This window comes from Sander vitreus, chromosome 5 (genome assembly GCF_031162955.1).
Source record: "Sander vitreus isolate 19-12246 chromosome 5, sanVit1, whole genome shotgun sequence".
In the NCBI taxonomy this organism is placed as follows: domain Eukaryota; kingdom Metazoa; phylum Chordata; class Actinopteri; order Perciformes; family Percidae; genus Sander; species Sander vitreus.
The window spans coordinates 13,389,458-13,410,986 of NC_135859.1; the positions used below are offsets into that span (position 1 = coordinate 13,389,458).

At 40.5% G+C, this 21,529-nt stretch overlaps 1 protein-coding gene across 1 annotated transcript in view; it reads left to right on the forward strand.

Moving 5' to 3' along the window:
• Window positions 1-21,529, forward strand: part of mctp1a (multiple C2 domains, transmembrane 1a) — a 151,790-nt gene that overhangs the window by 76,553 nt on the left and 53,708 nt on the right. Inside the window, exons 3-9 of the mRNA XM_078250478.1 lie at window positions 3,792-3,934; window positions 4,108-4,187; window positions 6,159-6,270; window positions 10,740-10,904; window positions 11,195-11,325; window positions 11,910-12,096; window positions 20,116-20,209. Coding sequence (XP_078106604.1) covers window positions 3,792-3,934; window positions 4,108-4,187; window positions 6,159-6,270; window positions 10,740-10,904; window positions 11,195-11,325; window positions 11,910-12,096; window positions 20,116-20,209 — 912 coding nt within the window. The remainder of the gene's footprint in view (window positions 1-3,791; window positions 3,935-4,107; window positions 4,188-6,158; window positions 6,271-10,739; window positions 10,905-11,194; window positions 11,326-11,909; window positions 12,097-20,115; window positions 20,210-21,529) is intronic.

A 21,529-nucleotide genomic window follows, 5' to 3' on the forward strand; every position in this document is an offset into this window, starting at 1 on the left:
GACACATTCAGCCAGAGCCTCATCCAGCTGGGCTCTATGGGAAGCCTGGGATCTTTCCAGTATCTCCTTTGCCTCCTCGTCCTGTTTTTGGAGAGCTTCCTCCATCTTGCTCAATTTATTCTTCAGCTCCTGAGCTTGAGCCCTCTCCATCTCCAGATAGCTCTCCAACGTCACGTTGGTGGTCTTACCTACCGCGAGCATCTGTCTCTCTTTACGAAGCTCGATCTTCAGAGTCTCCACATTATTTTTAAGGGCCTCCTTCTCTCCCTTCATCTGCTCCAATTTGACTTTCAGGTCTTCAGTAATGAAGTACTGCAGGTCGAGATCTTTCTGGGCTTTTCGCAGCCTGTTGCTGATTTTTCCCAGCTGGGATTTCAGATACTCTGTTTCCCCGGGTGGGGAGTGGACACGTTCAGCAAGCTGAACTTTCAAGTCACACATCTCCCTCTGCATCAGCTCTTTCTCATGGCTCCAACTGCTGCCCTCTCTCTGTTGTTGGAGCTGATCGAGGAGATTGGCCAGCAAGTCCTCTCGGATGATCAGGTGAACTCTTCCCTCAGATTCACATTGGGTGAGCCTCGCCTCGCTGTCCTTCAGTTCACACCGTACTTGTTCTTCAAGTGAACTGAGATAGAAATTCATTAGCGGTTCAGTCTCTCTGGAGTGGAATTCCATGTTTTCCACCTTTTTTATTCTGCTGTCCCAGTGTCTTTTCTCCTGTTGCAATGTGCACCTTTGGATTGTCACAGTCAAATGACTCTCTGATACAAACTGCTGTCTGAGTGAATTTGTGTCAGAACTAAAGTTGGGTCCCAGTATTCATAGTGTGTCGTTATGACAACAACAACAACATGTTTTCTTATGTTTTCAATCCAAATGGTTATTGATTCTATTCCATTCTATCTTTGATTCTATTGTTGCTATCGTATACCAGTTTGTTTATGTTTGAATATACAGTATGAATGTAATGATTTCTGACAATTCCTAAAATATGGCAAAGAAAGAACACTTTATGAAATATGGAAAGGAAAAAGATGGATGTCTTTGCACAAGAGCAGTACATACAAGTATGCGCCAGTTGGGACGCCATTTTCTCTAACTCCAATAACCATGTGCACTCAGCAACTACCTATTATTTAAGATGTGCATTTACTACAATTTTTTTTCAATTTTGTTTTACATTCATTCAAACTGTCCAATACTTTTTATGTTGGATTTGAAAAGCTGTTTAGCCCCCCTTTATCTTGTACATTGTCGTAAAGGAAGCGAAATATAAAGCTATCCCTATCCCTCGCTGCTGAGAATTTCATTATTATTGATTATGATCAACCAAAAGGTCAAACAAATAATAGAATTATGTTATGCAGTTTTACAGTTTTTCCTCTATTTGCCACACAAGCCATTTATATATGGGTGTTTCCGTGTACCGTCTTCCAATGCCACCCTGCCAAGTCCTTTTTCCACCCCTTTGCCACCCCATGTCAAATCTTCTAGATCCGCCACTGTATATTGTCTATATAATAACTTATCACAACCATATGTGTTTGCTCACATCTCTTGTAATGACAAAATAACCCATGCCACTCTTTAGTTTTTACTGCCTCTATTAAGCATCAGTAAAGTCATTATGTGAGTCAGGTGTTTGTTTCTCTTGCTAATGATGGACCATACAGTAAGTAGGTAGTTAGGTAAGGTACACTGTGTACACTATGTACTCACTTGTGTAATCCGTACATTTCAACGGGGTAGTGTTCCCTGAAATCAGGCACTGACCGGAAATAATAATTCTTCTTCTTCTTCTTCTTCTTCTTCTTCTTCTTCTTCTTCTTCTTCTTCTTCTTCTTCTTCTTCTTCTTCATACATATATTGTACTATACAGCAGATTTTATATGTTCACTTTGATTCCTGTTTTATCCACACAAAAAAGTATAAACCTCAAACACAGAGTGAGAATTGTTTGGTAATAGGATTCCCTTATCTCTCTTGCGATTTGCTGAGTAATCACTTTGGTCACAGTGGATGATAACATGACGCAGATTTGAGACACGTTCAGCACAAACAGATCAGTCCGGGGTACTGTTTCACCGGAAGTTGCTGCTCATCATTCTTACAGTTAGATGTTTTAAACACTGGAAGCAGTGATGGTTAGGAGGGTGGGATAAAAAGGGACTGAACTTTGTGGATGCCAAAGATGGAGGGAAGAATGGCAGAAGTAAAGAGAAAGCATAATGTTATTGTTGTCCTTTTTTAAAGGTAGGAACACTTTCAATGTATTTTGCGGCTGTAGTCATGACCTAAGAGCATCAGTGTTGAACCAAGTTGTTCATACATGTAGTGGAGTTGAACGGCCAGCCATGTACAGCTAATGTACAAATGGCATAGCATCTCTGAATCCAGGCACGTCATACAATGTTCTTGCGCGTAAACCTGATTGTCTCCTGCACAAGCACAAACTCTGAATGCAAACACTGCATTGTGAATACTTCCCAGTCTCCCTACGTCTGTGTTGTTGCCAGTCATTGCTATTCAGGTGCAATAAACATTTGAACTTGTTTATCTGATGGAAGAAAATCCACTTGTGATACGTATTGAAATGTATCCTCTGGACTGAAAGTCCTTGACACTATTTGATGTAATTTATTTTACTTCATGGGCTCTGTATCCTTTTAATTTGCTTTTATGGTGTGTTTCTGTCTGGTCTCTCTGTCTTAGTTTTTCTTTGTCTGTCAAACCAATTGGTTCTGAAGTTTATGGAAGTTAGAATAAAGCACAAATGGGATGGACAGGAGGAGGCCCATTTATCAGGTTAATAACATGTAGATTTATAATTATATATATATATCTTATTTTTTCCTCTTGGTCATCATAAATTGTGAATACATAGAGGTAATACATTATTACTATTATCTAGCCTCTTTGTTTTTCACGTATCTCACTGAGTACACTCACTGTGTACACTGTGTGTGTGTGTGTGTGTGTGTGTGTGTGTGTGTGTGTGTACGTTATGCCTAAGTATATATGTGTGTAAAAGATTAGTTAGTTTGTGCTGATTAGTTTTTTAGGTTGACATGTTTGTAAGCATGCAAGCCCAATGAATGCTTTTTAATACATTTTAAAAATAAAGATTTGTTTTACAATATTCATTTATCTCATCAAAATTGCCTGGCACTTCTACAAAATAACACAAATATAAATCAATGCCACCATCTAGTGGTCAAATAGAGACACTGTATGGGACGTGTGCATTCAGCATTATTTCCTTGTAATCATATGACCCACAGCAGAGCATGAGTCACATGATTGGCCTTTTTCTCCTTAGGCCTTCAGAGCAGCTTGTACAACCGCCTTTGTGTGTCTGCGTGTAAAAATAATTTGAGAAAAAACAAAAGATGGATTTTCTTGTGACAGTACCAGAGATTATATAATATAATTACTACATGGTGTGAAATATATGCATACACTGCACTGTGCACACATATGCTTTGTGTATTTGGAAATGCAATTATCCAACATCTCAGAAAATAGCTTTTTCTTTTTCTTCAAATCCTGTTTAGTATGATAACAATATTGCAGAGGTTCATTTGAATATTTTGACACTGATGTCAGTAGCTATTTTATTGAACAATTTCACTAATGATATATGCTGAATAAGGTGTTCTGCTTACACTTTCAATTTGACACTTTTCCTTATAAATATTTAGATAGGCAGCATCCACCCTTAATTTTGATGTTACTCTGCTTAATCATATTACCTAACAGTATTTCTCTGTGTTTGCTTCCTTTCGCTTTAGGGACCAGTGACCCATATGTGAAGTTTAAGGTTGCAGGAAAGGAGGTGTTCAGGAGTAAGACCATCCATAAGAACCTCAACCCAGTGTGGGACGAGAGAGTAAGTCTTCTGGTGGAAACCCTGAAGGACCCGCTATACGTCAAGGTACAGCAGATACGTCCTGGACTTCAAATGTCATCCTTCTATAATATATAAATTGCTATTGTATTTTGGATGACCCAATGGACATGAACTCAGTCACTATTGTGACAGATAACATTTGCAATGTGGTGTTGCGGGTACTCTGATGACAGTTGCTGTATAATTTCTCTCTGTAGGTTTTTGACTATGACTTTGGACTTCAGGATGATTTCATGGGCTCAGCATACCTCCACCTGGAGTCACTGGAACATCAGAGGTCTCTTTGTCTCTTTTGTCTTCTCTTTTTGTATTACTTCCTTCTCTTCTTTCCACTTAGCACCTTACACACTCCCAATCTCTTGCCCTCCTGTACTGTCTTCTCCACCGATTTGTATTGGGAGTACTGTTATTAGTAGCTGCATTCCCCGAGTAATGGGCATGTTCAGAGATTCTGATTTGTCAAGAGACAACAGATGGTGAGGTTAAGGGCAAGGGAGTCCTATCTTGTAACACCTAATTTCTTAAAACATATCCTATCCAAGCGCCTTTCCTTGCTTTCAATGCAGTCATTTTGATCATATAGAGCCTGTTGTCTCCCTCTGGTGGCGGTTTTTAGTAACTCCCCTCAAACCTCATTAAGCATAACAGGGCTACATTCGATTTTGATTGTACAGAGAAGTATATGAAGACGAATTTAATATAATTTATTTTCTGCCAAGTAGAAATACTGCCATCTCTTTAAGTGTAACCATTGTATCATCAGTAAACTTTTTCCATCTCTTTTGTGCCATCAAACACTTCTGCACACACAGAAACGTCTGCACACACACTGCAGTAGGTGTCACATTTTTCTGTGTGAATTTTTCTTTTTTTTTTTGTACACCCACGCAGGTGTTTTCAATTACTCTGGCTGATTACACCTCCTGTCAGGCGGAGGTTGGGTCAGCTACGCTGGGAGTAGACCTTTTTCCACAGCAGACATTTGGACTTGTAATAGCAGGAAAAGTTTTATTTATAACAATAATGATAGCTCCAGTCTAGTCAAGCGTTCCAGTAAGCCATGACTGTGTGACAGGGAGCCAGCGTGCACATTACCAGGACCCTGGAACCAAAGCAGCCAAATGGATTTCAGCCATCATTCATTTTTTTTGTTTCCTACTGTGACATGTTAAAGTGTGATGACTTGAATGACGACTTAAGTGGAAACACCTGTGTGGACGGGTGTGTAGAGGCTTTACTATTAAAGCAACACCAAAGATTCTTTTGTACCTTTTAAAATATTGTTTCCAAAATTGTTTCAGTGGTTCATCAACTCGTAACAGGGTGAATGGCACTTCTGCATTCGCTTTGCGACGAGTAGGGAGTGAGACTGTGTTGAGCGGATCTGTAGACGGCAATGGACAATTCCGCTTCCAACCTGTAGGGGGACCGAAGAGGAAAAGTGCTTTGGTGTTGCTTTAACATGAGAATCCATGTACATTGTGTCCTCGTAATGCATTTTTCTTTCTATCAAAGTTACGTGTAATAATGATGTTTTAGTCGCATTTTCATCATTCACATTTAAAAAAAGTCCTTACTCTGTCTATTTCCAATAAGATGTCTTATCCCAAAGTTGAGATCATCACTGCTCATCAGAACTCACTGATGTAACCAAACACTGAACAGCAACATAAAACATTCATAGCTTTTCCTGTTGCTTAGAGTTAGCACCTGTATTTAAATACCTGCCAGTCAACTTGTGTGTGAGTGATAGCAGGTTACAATCTTGTGTCTTGAGTTTTGGTTGAGGGTGCCCATTTGGACTATTGTCAAGAGCAAGTCTAAACTGAGTTTAGTGCACAAATATGTTTGTTAAATGGTGTTCTTTTAAAAAAAGTAATTACCTGCCTTGCTATCCCCTTACTAATTACCTTCCTTTTACATGGTTCAAGATTGTTGGTAAGGTTGATTGCTTGTTGTCATTGTAACTCACTCTAACCGCACGAATGGCAACTCAAAGGGAGAGAGGAAGGAAGCAGACTGCAGTAGTCAGCTTGCTGAGTAGCTTATCTCTCCACCTCCGTTTAGTCAGACTTGAAGTGATTAAATATGTGTATCCGCACTCATATGTTAAGATGGATGGGGTGTTAGTGTAATGCATGGATTCATTTATATACATGTGGAATCCATGAACTCATATGAATGTACAGTATTTATGTAAGCACTTACTGCATGCATTTTGTACGGGGTTTACTGTGCTTCCCTGTAGGACACTGGATGTGACGCTGGACCTGAAGGACCCACAGTACCCTGAAAATAACCTGGGCAGCCTGGAACTAGCTGTCACTCTGTCACCGAAGGAGGGAGACGTGAGGGATGCTGTAAGAAAACAATATACACTCATTCATCTCTCTTTCTTTCTGCACACACATTTCCTCCTCAAGTCAATATAAAAAGTATTATAATATTTATAATTGAAGTTCAGCAACAGTGTTATTCCAGGTTAGTGATGTGTTTCTCCATACATCAGAAAGCCCAGGCAGGCTGTGTTGAACTGGAATGTGCTGGCTTCATTCAGCCTCAGTTACTGGAAACTCTTCAACTCAGCAAATACATATGCATAAACACAAGTGTAATTAATATGTTCTGTGGAAAAGTTCCATGTTCAAAGAGCACTGGATTTTCTTTCCTAATTATGTTGGCTCGTGCCTCTGCGGACATGCTCAATGTTTCAGAGTTGCATTTATTTCTGTTCAATTATTTGTTTGGTTAATTGGACCCCTGCATGCTCGATCCGGAACAAGGCAGTCATGGGGGAAATATTTTATTCCTTTTGATCTGATGTCTTAATTCTGCTGCTTATTTAGTGCTGTAGTTCAGAGAGTCCACATTTGACAGAACAAATAAACTCTATTTAGGTTAAGCATCATTTTGGATTTCTCCAACTGTGAAGAAAATGAGTACAAGGTTTTCACTAGTACTTTCTGGATCACTCTCTCTGTCGCCATCTACTGGTATGAAAGGGTAAGGGAAAACACACAACTTGAATCAACTTTTAAATGAATCTTTTTTCACTGCTAATCTGGTGCTCTTAGTAATCATGCAGCATCAACAGTGTTTATGTACGTGATGATTCTATACTATTTCAAGTTCATGAGTGTTGACATGAGGGAATTGTTGTTTGTTTGTGCACATAAAAATAATAATAAATAGTCCTCTCATGTGATTACTTTTATATTTGAAACTTTGACATTGATGATTACATTTAACTTAAATAGGCAGAAATAAGCCACACGTTTGAGACATGCTTCAAGACCTTCAACAACACCTTATGCATTTTTGAGATGCCTGTAATCCTTACTTTTATGCCGTGCCAGTAGAAAACATTATTTACTCTTGTGTACAGCGAAGTACAATGTTGAACTGTTTTTCCATATGATTCTCCATTATTGGACCCGAAAAAAGAAGTAAAAACTAAGCAAACCCAACAAGGAAGCAGCCATTGGTTCTGTCTTTCTTTGGGTCTAGGAATGGAAATTACATATGTGAAAGTATCAAGTATAAAAATGATAGTTACACTGTACTGTATGAGAGGCACAAACTGCAGCTACTGTTTACATATACGTATGTCTATGTGTGTGTGTGTGTATGATGAGTGCATGTCCACATATGCAAATACTTCCTAACACCATATGACAAATGAGAGCGCTTCCTATATACTCCCTGCTTACTTAACTTGCATGAAGACAGCTGCCCCTCCCCCCCCCCCCCCAGGCCAAGACTAACATCTTCATATACGCCATGCCCTTCAACCTCTGACCCTGTAGCTCTAAGGGGGAGACAGTAGGGGGCGCTCTGTAACAGCTTTGTCTCATTTACAGACCATGCTTTTGAGAAGGAACTGGAAACGATCTAGTAAGGTAAACTAAAACAGCATGTAACTCCCCCACCCACACAACTCCCCACTGTACTGTAACCCCACTACCGACCGCACACTGCACCTCACCTATCCTGCACTCTTCACTTGTGTCCTGGTACATGGATGGAGTCTCCCTGGCCCTCTCCCTTCCTCCGTCCTTTTCCTCCTTCCACAGTGGTATTGGCAGTTTTTCTTTCTTTATCAGTTCTTTAGTTCTCATTGTCACTAGCTTGTTTTCCACACGCTGCAATACACCACCCGCTATTTACATCTCCTAAGGGGGATGTAAACGACTTTATTTTGGAAAGTGTGATTAAACCTAATAGTCAACTGCATTTACATTTGTGAAGACAATTCATAAGTAATATAAATATACACCAAGGGGAGAAGTAATGCATTACAATTACTGGCATTGTTATATTGTACTGGCAAGTAATATTTAAATATTTTTTATTTTGCGGTTTGGATTATATATATATATTATTATATTTAGTGTTTAAATTTAAGAACAGTTACAATCTGGCTAACAATGGTGTCATTTACAGTGAAGTTACGGCACATTTTTCTTAACAAATAAAAAAAAGAATCTATATTGATATATTGATATCTTTTTGTCCTTTTTAAGCTGTTAAATTATGCAGTGATATATCTGTGCTTCTCCCCCCCTTTGATTTGCAAAGGGTATTGCAGCTGCTGTGTGAGAAAATAAAGCAATTGTTTTAGGGGTTTTAAATGAGTCCTGTACAGCAAATCAACTGTGAAATAAGAAAGTTTGTTAATTGTTGACTGTGTGGACACTCTTAGACCCCTTTGCATCAAGTTAAAATCTTTAATGTTCACATTATGTTTTAGTTCTCATCTTGCCATACATAAAATACTGCTACCTTTTGGTTTTATTTTAATTTGATTTTTTATGTTTACAGAAAGCATGCTGGTCGAAGTTCTGCCTTTGCTTATTGGCTCATGCATGAAGCACTTCCCTTACTTCTGGTCAAATACAGTAGTATTAGTATCGGACAAATTTGTGAACAAAACTGGGTTTATTCACAGCTTTGTCTGCCCATGTGTCACTTTTATCAAGGTGCTTTGTTACCTTTTCCTTTTATGGTCAAAAGTTGTCATTAAGAAAGAAACAAGTTTTTGCTTTTAGTCAATCTCCTAAATTGCAGCTAGAGACACTGCATGTTTCCTACAGTGTAACAGGGAAAATACCAAGAGACACAGATACACATTTGAAGTGTTGGTCAGAGCTGGGCAGACGTCCTGCTGTATCGTGCTTCCCCAAACCAAGTCTTTGAAGCCTCCAAACTGGGCCACCCCGCCTGTGACTCGGGAATAAGCTTAAACACTAACTAACTAGCTACTGTGCTACCCCACCAAAAAAGGCGTTGCTCCTGAGTGCCTTCATGCTCGACTGCAAACAAGCACACGTTATTTTTACACTCATTTCTTTTTAATGAATCTATGAGTTCAGAACCCACAGCAGAAGATGCAAACTATTCAAGAAGTAGTTTGAGATAATGATTATGAGTCAGATGCATATTAAATCCAGGTCTCTCTGACTTTACCACTAGGCAAAATGCTTAGTTTGGCACTTCAAACGTTTTTATTCTTTCAGAGGGGTGACAAAAGTTGTGTGCAATGCTGTATTAGTTCTTAAACTGAATGTTGGTATCTCTTAGAAGACTTTCAGCCCCCCAACAACTCTGTGCATGGTCTCTCTCCTGCTGTGCTCTGGCAGAGGGATGTGGATTCCCAATCCAAATAGCCCATGGTTTTCTGTAACAAGAAATATGGGCACCAAAACAAGGAAACAATTAGGATTGTGCTTGAGTAGGACATAATAGCGACCTCTCATCATTAGCATACAATATGTTTGCAGCAAGTGAACAGGAGAAATGAAAGATGTGGGAGTTTTAGTATGGGAGGTTGGCTGTATTGCAGGGAGCCATTCGCATTGTTTAATGTCTGGAGAATGGAAATTAAGAGGCTCCGTCTCCAGATCAAAGGCCTGTGCTTGCGAGGCAAGGTTTGTTCAGAGTTTAATGAAATTCACCCGCAAAACAAAAGCTATGCTAATAAATTCTCCCTAACGAGGAAGGAGAGGGAAAGGCAGAGAGAGAGAGGGAGAGAGAGGGAGAGGGAGAGGGTTGCATTTGTTTGACAAATAAATACCCTGCTCTTTGTTTTAGTGAAGGATACTGACACAATTCAAAGAGAGGTTAAATAGGCCTGTAAGTGCTGAGAAAACGGAGAAAAAAATTACAGACTTAAAATATGGAGAATCATCAATCTGAATTTGCAGTGCTGTCAACTTACAGTACAGCCAGATGGCATACGAAATGTACCGAGTTACACTGGAGCAGCATCTCAGTAGTCTGCCCGTTTTGGATAAGACTACAAAAATCTACAAATCACTCACTTATGTCTTTATTTTTTATTATTATATTAAGAATTTGTACAAAAAAGGCCAGACTGGTGCAATTACATATACAATCTTGTGCACACTGGAAGCTATTTTGTCTACAGTAGATTCTCAGTCAACAGTCAGAGGTTAAAGAACATACATCATTCCCAAGACATTTTTCAGGATTTTAAACTTGTATGTAATGTTTTGTAATTCATAGTGATGTTCTGTCATGTCAGATGAACTCACACGTCAGGGTTAAATTGTGTTGAATGATCTCATTATGTGTTTGAGTCTCATCTTGTGTGTTTTGCCTGCTGCTCTCTGTGTTGTCTTGATGTGTTTGTAATTGGATATTTTCCCGTTGACAAAGTGTACACAAGACATCATTCTTTCTTGAGTTTAATTAATGCATACGTGTGCTAATTTTGTGGGTGATTGTGTAACATGCTTGTGTATGTAAATATGTACACGTGTTTCTGTAAATGTTTCTTTGAATGAATGTGTGTGTGTGCCTGCTGCAGTACCAGAGTATGCGTCTGTCAGATGTGCACAGAAAAGCCCAGCTGTGGCGAGGTATAGTCAGCATCAGTCTGATAGAAGGACGCAACCTCCAGCCCATGGATGCCAACGGCCTCAGCGACCCTTATGTCAAATTCAGGATGGGGCACCAGAAGTACAAGAGCAAGGTAAACGCACTCCTGTTTGAGAATATTTATTTTGGCTGTTACCTCCATAATAAGGCCCTTTAGATGTGTCCCTGTAATGAAGGTAAGAAAGGAACATTTTTATGGTAAGATTTTATTCATTTTCATCCAGCACACAATAGAACTATTGGGACAGACCTTTTCAGTTATACAATTCATATTAAAGTCAGATTAAGTAATGCTTATTGAAACATTGCTGGAAGCTAATCTTCCACAATACATGTACAAGCACATATGGACAAACAATGTATTGTGTTCTGTTGTTAACTCAGACAATTTCCAAAACGCTGAACCCCCAGTGGAGAGAGCAGTTTGACTTCCACATGTATGATGAACAGGGAGGCTACGTGGACATTACAGTCTGGGACAAAGACGCTGGCAAGAAGGACGACTTCATGGGCAGGTACGGTGGTGTTCATCAGTCTTTCTGTAACTACTGTATACCAGTCAGGTTATATAGGTAGAACAGGCGCAGCTTTCCAAAATCATGCATATATGACTTTTAGGACTTATTCAGAGTAGGTCTTACAGAAAAAAGGTTGCACAATGATAGTATGTCCAATCATTTTAGTTCAAATGGCCATGTCTGTAAAGCACTACTAGGCTGTTGCTATGATACAGTGCAACGTGCGATGTATGAAGGTTTGAAGTCTTTTTAATGAGATGGGGGTCTAGTAGACCCTTTTATTTCTAAAGAGAAATTGAAGACCTCTTTCTGTGTGATTTTTTTTGGTCAACTTTACAGACGTTCTGTGATGATTATTACTTTAGATATTGTTTTTGCAAACTTCAGCTCCAAAAATGTCTGCACTAGCATTTCTTGAAGGTTAGTCTTTATTGTCTGTATCTTTGCTTAGCTTCCTCTTTTACCATCAGCCTGTGTTTCAGCACAGTCAGCTTCCCCACAAAATGTACAGTACTCTAAATCTGTAATTCTGTTACGATTTCTATTTGTTTGTCATTTGTTTGTCTGTGTGTGCACTTAAGGTGTACCATCAACCTGTCGCATCTCAGTAAAGAACACACACACAAGCTGGACATGCCCCTGGAGGAAGGTGAAGGTGTGCTGGTACTGCTGGTTACACTCACTGCTTCTGCCGCAGTTTCCATCTCAGACCTGTCAGTCAACATGTTGGACGACCCACAGGAGAGACACCAGATCATGCAGAGATATGTGAGTTAGTTTTAGTGTAAGAGTGGCCTTGTGTTGTGTGTGTGTGTGTGTGTGTGTGTGTGTGTGTGTGTGTGTGTGTGTGTGTGTGTGTGTGTCTTTAGGATAAGATGATGCTGTGTGAATACTTTTGAGAGGAAAGTACACAATGTGTGGAAGCTTAACTGAAAGAACAAAAATTGTATTTAAAACATTGAAAATAAAAGAAAGAAAATGCAACTACACAATCACCTGTATGTCAAAGTTACCTTAATCGTTCACGGAGTACTCAAAATCTGTGTCCACATACTTTATATTTTCCTTCACAAACAGCTGGAATTCATTTCAGTTAGTACCCCTTGTATTGCAGATCTACCATAAACCTGATATTGATATCTTCCTTTAATTGATGTCTGTGTTACGTGTGTCGTGTTACAAAGACAAGTTTGGTTTTTTGTGTGTCATGAGTTGGACTGACACGTCAAACAACAACATCCTCACACATTTATCATCAGGCTTCTGATTGTTTCAGAACATTTTTATAAAGAATGTCACTTGCTTATCTAGAAAAGTCTCTTTTTTTGCAAGCTAATCTGCCCAGTTTTGAAACAAGCAGAGGAGTGGGTGAAGGGGGAAATGATTAGATTCACAAAGGGGTTTGAGAGGTTTGGACTTACTGTTTGGAAAGGATGGAGGCTCCCATCGCTGGTTTGTTTCTGTTTGCTCTGATTCACGCCACCAGTATTGTGCAGTTTTTGCATCAGCATCCTGCAGTGAGTTGTTCATTTATGATTCATGCATATGGGCTCATTTATTTGTGTGTAAAATGGCTTGGCTTGTTAGCCAGTTGTCATTGATTTGAGCTCAGTATTAGAGACAGAGTGAGAAAGAGAGAGCGAGAGCCCTAAGGCCCCATCTGCCCCAGAGGCCCTCCACTCAACACAATGGTTTCAGCCTATGTCTTTGTCTTAGCCTAGTTAACCCCTAACACCCTGTCATCTTCACTCCCTGCTACAAAAGAGACACTCACACACATGCTCACACACACACTTTCAAAAGGTTTTGTTCACTGACAGCCTTGACATGGGACATTTCTCTGCACATCAACACAATCAGCATTTAGCACTCAATGCAGCAGCCATATTTGCTTTGAGTCATGACTTTTAATAGAAAATGTAAGGTATTATATATATATATATATTTTTTTTTTGGACTACAAATGTTTTAGTTTCATTTAGGGCTTAATGACCAAAAAAGATACAATATTTGTGTAACCATTATGAGATTTAATTGTCTAGGAGAGTTGTTGGCGCACATTTTCTCACGAGTACCACTTAGTAACGTGCTTTTATGTGTGGGTAAACTGTGCATGTGTGTTTACTGTACAGAACCGTAAGTAGCTGTCTGTGTTTTGTGATATCAGAAGAATAAAATGTGTTCTAATTTCAGTTAAAGGTACGTCCAAGTGGTGTGTGTTTGCGTCTTTCGGTGTATGCATAGGCACCAGCGGCGAGGCTCCACAGGCCGAACACGGGTGTCACGACCTACATAACCGTGGCGGTGCCTTATTGGCTAGCCACAGGAGGTTGACCAGTCTGCATCGCACTGCAGCAACCGCCCAAGATCAGAGGGGGGAGCTCTAGGACTGAGACATACAGACAGTGTGCCTCTCCTCAGAGCCACAAAATGAGGGCGGGGAGCGCGAGTGTGTGTTTGTGTGAGTGTGTGTAATAGGGGGCGAGTGGTAAAGGATGAGGGTTGCACCGGGAAGGGAAGGCGTGTAAAATGAAAAGAAAAAGCCATTTCACCTCTCTCACAACTCGTGCAGACCTCGTTTTTCTGCTCGGTTGAAGGCGAGACATTTTCCTTCCTTCGCCTGCCTCTTTTCCCGCCTCCTTCTCTCTCCCGCTCTCCCGGCAGCCTTGACTCTTTGTCTGCCGCCACTGTGGCCCTCCCGTTCGATGAAGGGATGGATAGAGGGTGGAGGAAGGTGGGGGGGTGCTTATGGAGGGGCACAGTAAGGTCGGTTTAAAGACTTGAATGGTCTCTACCTATTAACACATTCCTTTTCCCCAGACTGGCCGTCTTTCAGTTAGAGAATTTAATAAAGATGTACCTTATCAAAGAGCACTGATAAGACCAAGTACCACCACTAATGCATACAGTGCTGCTCAAAGCCCACTAATCTGCCCAGTGTGTGTATGTGTGTGCATGTGTAGGTGTAGGTATGTTATTACGCTCGGGCACATTTTTACTGGTATTATCAGCCTGAAATCAGCTGTCCAGTGCAAGCCTGCACAAAGCATCCACTACTGCTAATCACAAACAGGCACACACAACCAGACACATGCAAAAACAGTACCTTCCTGCGTCAGCTATCTAATAAAAAGATGGGGGTTGGCGGAGCAATACAAGTACCATGCTGTCATCATCACAGCTTTAAAGAGCAGATACCTTCACATATGAGAATGAGGAAGAGAAAACAATTGAAATCCTCTGCCCGTGCCAGCCTTCAGCAAATATGAAAACACACACACAATGTTACTTTAAGGCAGTGTGGATATTGGGAAAAAAAACAAACAAATAAAAAAACACACACACACACACACCTACATGCATGCATACTCAGTTTAATAACCTGAATCTCTAAGAAGACATTACAGATTTTAAATTCTACACGTCTTTGTCACACACATGTCACACACATACACACGCCACGCCTCGTGGTCACATGGAGGTCACTGTGTTGTATTTAGCAGGTGTTTTTTCCTCATCCCAATCTGTGTCCATTGAAGGAAGCAGATAATAGACACCTGAGTGCTGGGATCTGATGCTGGCACTGAGCTCATTAATGTCTCTCTCATTCTCGCTGTTTTGCATTGTGACTGTGTGTGTGTGTGTGTGTCTGCCAGGTGTGTGATTGCCTCTGTACACTTGCATGTGTACTGCATGTATTCGTGTGAATGAGTAAAGATTTTCTACTGCAAACTACTTTGAATGCAGCTGACAGCAGAGCTAGACTATATGCAACATGGTGCAATACACTTAGTGACAACTGCCTTAGATGTCCTATTTCTCACCGTAACCTTTTCTTCATCCCTAATTACTGTTTCCCAGAAGTAGAGAGGGAAAAAGAGAGAAAGAGATTTATGCATTATGATGGCAAAGGAGCACACACACTAATGGCTCTTAATGGGCCTGAGGTGGCCGCAAGATGGGTGGATGAGAGGAGGACATGGCGACCTCCGCTGAAGTGGTGGCACTTCACCACCCACCCACATGTATACACACACACACACACACACACACACACACACACCACCCACTCCACTGCACTGCTCAAAGGTGAAGAGAAAGGACACAACCTGGTCAGGAAGTGAGATAAAGGGCTGCTGTAAAGTGTGGGATGGGCAGAGAGCAAACTTTGAGAGAGAATGTTGACAGACCGTGATCCTGAGTTGATGAACAGGAGTGGGAATTGGGAGGAAGTAGTTAGCATTTGGTTTGCGTTTGAGCATTTCACAGGCATTTGATTAAATGTCCCCTGAACTGCGTGGCTGCTCGGCAGACGCTTTGTGTGAAATGTTATATGGAGCACTGATGAAAGGTGACACGATGCAAAGATGACAGCGAGGCATAAGCCTTTGCCGGGGCTGATTCATCTGTGTGTTCGTGTGTCTGTTGAGTGTGACAGAGACAGTATGAAGATGTCACAGTGACAAGATGTCAATCACAGGCAGGGCGGGGGTTTGTTTTATGAAGGCCAACTCTGTCCTTCCAGTTTTTTTTTTTTCTTTGTTCATCCCTTCTTTTCATCTCCTCCTCATCCCCGTCCTTCCACCTGCGGGCTGATGGGGGTGTGGGGAGACGTAAATGAGGGGGTGGGGGTTGGTCATGGCCTCCCTTCATCTCACTGTCTCTCTACCTGTCTGTCTGTCCGTCTACTCCATCTTTTACTCTTTATCTTTCTGATGAGGATTTGGATCCTCGTGGAGGATGGGTGTGTTCTCTCCACCTGTCATGGATTGAAGCTGAACCCTAAATGTCCCCTCAGGGAGCCTGTACGGTCGGAGGAAGGGATGTAGTGTGGATGATGCGTTGGGGGGGTGAAAAAAACATATCTGCATCCATACATTAACGATTACGTCTCATTTTCTTTGTTCAAACTCTGTGCCATTTTGTGTATTTGTGTATCTGTACATTATGCCACATAAACATGTTTTCCAATAGAACCTACTTATCAGAAGAAGCCAAACTTCTCAAATGTTAAATGTCCACACAGAAGCAGCTGTACAAGAACTTTGCCTCAACAAAAACAGCTGAAGTTAGCATTTATTTAAATTTAAATCAAGAACTGTCTCATTTAAACAATTAAACAAGATTACAAAAGTCTAAATTGGTGAAATTATGACTTAAGTCTGTAAGTTTCTGAATAAATAGTAAGTAAACAGTATTATGAATCTGACCAGATGTTTTTTGAGACTCGTTGCCATTAGTCTTGCATTGCCAGACCTTCCTCCACAGCACTGTGGAGGAAGGTCTGGCTAGTCCACACAGCATTCCGGGATGGAAAAAAAACGTGCTCTGGTTTATTGGCATTTCTTTAAACCAATCACAATCATCTTGGGCAGCGGACGGAGCCACAGTGCCTCTGCAAAATGGTTTCAGGAAGGAACTTGTTTTGGTGGAACATGTGTACGTTCAAAGGTTGTTTAAGTCGTGCAACAGAAAACACAGATTAGACAGATAGTCTAGCTAGCTGTCTGGATTTACCCTGCAGAGATCTGAGGATCAGTTAACCATAGTCCTCAGAAATTGGCCGCCGTTTAGAATACCAACACAAAGAAAGCGGAAGGTACCGGGCATCCGGCCGAAAATAAGGGACATCCGGCGAAATTTCTGGCGGCACCGGAAGCAATCCCGGAAGTGAAACGTCGTCAATATAGACTACGTTGCCACAGACACATTTCCGTTCGTACCAAAAACTTAATGAAGTTTGATTCCCAGCTAGGCTACCACTTTTGAACACTACCACATTAACTAGCCATTAGTTTGCCCTCGTCTTTCCTCTGTTGCCTCCCTCATGCCCTCTCCCTGACCTTTTTCTCTCTTCTTGGCTGCTCCCCAATAATCACAACAAGCAGCTGTATCTTCAGAGAAATCGTGCCTTAAAATTGAGAGTTTTCCCCTGTCTCCCTCTCGCTCTCTCTGTATGTCTCTTTTTCTCCCTCTTTCACATACTCTCTTTCCCCCTCTCTTTCTTTCACACACACTCCCCTCTCATCTCCTTTAGAGAGCTTTTGGACAATGATATCGCTGGAAACAGGCAGAGTCTGACAGAGTTGGTAATAATGAATTAAGTCTGTAGCCTGTCCCTGACTCTGAAATTTAAATTATAATTACTCCTGTGGGGATGGAAGGGGTTATTGCCAGAGAGAGAAAAATAAATTGAAGTGAAGTGCATTTCCACTTTGCTTTTAAGACATGCCGACATGCTACTCAATTTGGCCTCAGTGTAGGTTTTCTATGCATGTGTTTTACCTGAGTATTTGGATGTGAACAAAAACATGAGTTTATTGTTGTGCGTGTGTAGAGACTAGATTTTAAACAGTCATTATTCTTTCTCCTGGTTATTAAAACCTTGTACATACAGTAGGGGTGACCCTGAAGAGTCAAATATTCGATGCTTCGATCAAAGGAGCCTGATTCGACTGCTGATCTCTCAGTCCAATCTTCGCAGAGGCATTATGAAACGAGGATCATGCCATTTTGGCTATATGAGGTTGCTCAATGTCTGATTTTACATATAACTACCTGTTTTCTCCCTATAAGTTAATTATTATGATATAAATATCAACATATAATGCTGTAAATTAAAATGTGAAAAGAAAGTTTTTTTTCAGGTAAAAAAAATCAAACCGCCCTATGACAGCTTTAAGTTCCACTTTCCATGATCCATGACCGATGGAGAAGCATCTTGGCGGCAGGGATTTAAACTTTTAACTGAAAATGTCTGGGGAAAATCGAAAGTGTGGGTGCACTTTGAAAAACAAACCACCCCAATGATCACCAAATCCTGCAAACGAGACAAGCGTGTTATATGCCAGGTGAAGCCGAGACAACGGTTGCGTTTGTAGCAGAAAAACATTATGACAAGAGGATTGTAAAAGAAGTAGAGAGCGTGCGCAGCAGCACAGCAGACTTTTGCTCTGTGCACTCCGCTTCTCATCACCGGGTGCCAGCTGCTGACTGCTTGAGTGACACGCGAGCGCGCACTCCAAACCTCTTTTAATTAATCTTCTCCACCCTTGCACCACTTATGCAATAATAAGCTACTATTTTTATGTCTGTGCACTAATCAGTTGCATGATTTCATACAAAAGGAGCTTTACACACAACCTTATCCCAGCTGAATATTTCATCACAGCCCCCACACATTATCTAACGATCAGTCAACCATAAGCAAGACTTGAAGATTTTTAGTAGTATTCCTAGTACACCCCTAACATGCAGTATTTCCCTTCTCATTTCCGACAATCACAGGGCATCATGGCATCTCTTGACTGTGTAAATGTGTCTTTATGGTGTGTAAGCATGCAAGGAGAAAAATATCTGGGGAGATGGTGTGTGTTTGTGTGAGTAAGCCTGTATGCTAGACTTCTTGTTTTACAGTTGGTTTGTTTATCTATCATGAGTGTTACTGTGTTTTTTTTTTTTTCCCCCTCTTGTTTGGATGTTGTGTAAACTGGACAGTGTGTGTGGAGCTTAGTGTGTGTTGCCTCATAACTATATCACTGCCAGTCACACTTCACTGGATGTGTCTACTCACCACAATATCTCTATTATTATATTATCGGCCTAAAGCTCTTTCTACGTCTCTCTGTAAATCAATCAAACAGAAGAAGCAGAAGTGTAGGCAGTAAACAATGAGCCCTGTACAGACACAATCACATCACGTGCATGTGCTCTAATTTCTTGCACATTTATTTCTTCAATATTCCTACTTGGTTATATAATGCACATGCAATTTTTTCCTATTCTTCTGCTGATACTGATGCTACTATTTGCACAGTCTCTTAACACTCTCTCTTTTTTTTCTTACAACATTGTGAGGAAGCAATTTATGGAGTGACTAAAAAAGTAAATATTAGCCAGCATTTCCTTTTATATTATCCAGACTGTGTGCACCAGGGAGCGAATTCAGGCTTGGGTTGAAAAACTAACAATTCACACAATACTACACATCAAAATTTGTTAAAACTGCATTCAAACTTCAGCTTTTTGTTTGTGTTAGTGACAGAGAGAGGACGTCCAAAATCCCATACAAATATTTTCTGCCACCACACATTCAGACTGACACTGCTCTCCTTATAGTGAATATACAAAATCCTATGGTAATTACTACTTTACACCAAAACACACTGGGGAACTCTTTCCTCTGTAACTGACTAATTGACTAACTTGTTCATTTTGAGTTAAAAGGTTAATGGAAAAGCACAAAAACCCTTACTGTAATTGCAACGGCGGACAGTTTATAAGACAGTTTTTCATGCATTCTGACCTGGGGTTAGCCTTCTCATTGTATCAATTAGGAATAGATATAACGCTGAAATCCATTCTGTTTTCTACTTAACATTGTCATAGTGTTGAACTTGCCTGTTGTCTACAATGACCCCTTCTTTGTTCTATTTTAATCTGTGTATTGCATTTGTTCGCTGTAACCTTTTACAATATATTTCTTCACGGCTCATCTTCTTTGCCAAAATCTGAGGTTCTATTTTTATCTTAAAAGTACAGAGTTAGGTAACATTTCAAACCGGCAAGCGCAGCTATTGAGTGAAATTAAATCTGGCCATTTGTCCTGTGTTAGACTGTTGGACCCGACTATAAATGCCAACTCTACATTGTCAAATAGGGACTGTTAAAGGACATATCCTACCCTTTCCTGTCTTAATGAAATGTCAGGCTATTGACCTGCCTTTCTCTCCGATACTAATTTGGCATCCTCTTTGACCTTTGACCCCTGTCCCTGTGATGTTTCAGAGCCTGTGGAGGTCGTTCAACAACCTGAAGGATGTCGGTGTGGTGCAGGTAAAGGTCATCAGGGCTGAGGGACTGATGGCAGCAGATGTCACAGGTAAGGCCAAACAACAGGACTATAACCTCTGCAGTTCTCATATACAGTACACTGTTAAAAGTTAGTCTCTTAATTTTTCACTCAAATATTCATACACTTAATAATAATCTGACAATATGCTTCCATTTTTGCTGCTGCTTTGCAATTTCTGTTGATACTTCACTATCATCGAGCACCACAGAGCATCTGATAATAATAGTAATACTATCAGTAATAAGAGTATTTTTTGCTTTAAATAACTTTTGCTTGAGTTTTCCATTTTGACATTTCCGTGGCACATTTTCCTCCACCAGCAATCTGCCATAAACCTAGCCAAAGATAAAGTCAGGGTGTAATTTTGGTTTAAGGGATGATCCTCTGCGAGAATCCTTGAGGAGAGTTAAAGTCTACTTTGTGCAGGACGCTAAATTTGTCACTGCATTTTTAGAAAAGATGCAGGCTGCTCATTTGAATAATAGAGAAAAAGTACACATTTGAACCAACAAATCTCTCTCCCTCCTTCCACGCTTTCTCTGCTTGCTCTCTCTGAATCCTCCATTCTCCATTAATTCTTACTTTTAATTAGGTCTACAGTGGACAGGCCTAGTTTTTCACTCTGTATTATCTAGTAGAGAGAAGGAAGTGTGTGTGTGTGTGTGTGTGTGTGTGTGTGTGTGTGTGTGTGTGTGTGTGTGTGTGTGTGTGTGTGTGTGTGTGTGTGTGTGTATATGAGAGAGCAAGAGAGAGAGGAGATAGAGAAAGAGAGTTAGTTTTTCTCCATTTTAAACAGCCACAGTCCCATTAGCCAATAGTGGAGCTGGTTGATTTGGGTTATTGCGTGGAGCGACCGGAGCAGCTAGAGTGCAGGGCTAATGGCTCTCTGGCTTTTGTATTTCACTCTATGCAGAAATCTGCTCCGTGACCTCGTTGTAGAGCTCATCATTCAGTCTGAGCCCCATGGATCCATCCAAAAAAACTAAAGAGTAAAACTGTGGAAACATAATGGCTAGTGGCTGTTTGTTTGCCTTTCACTTTGTCTCTGCCGGTTTGACGTGGTCATAGAGAACATGTTTGGTTTCAGAGCAGTGCCTCTGCAGCCTGTGGTGATTTGAAATTATTGCTATAGGCTTACTTCATAGTTAAAGTGCAGCATGTCGTGGTGTCAACCAGGGCTAATATTTTACATAGAAACTACTAAGACTGAATACAAAACAATTGGGAAAAAAAGTGTTGAATTCAGATTTGAAAACCCACAACAAACGTGCTTTTTTAAAATAGGACTGACAAAGAATAAGAATAACCTTTTCTTAAAATGTGAACATTAATACAGTACATTTAACC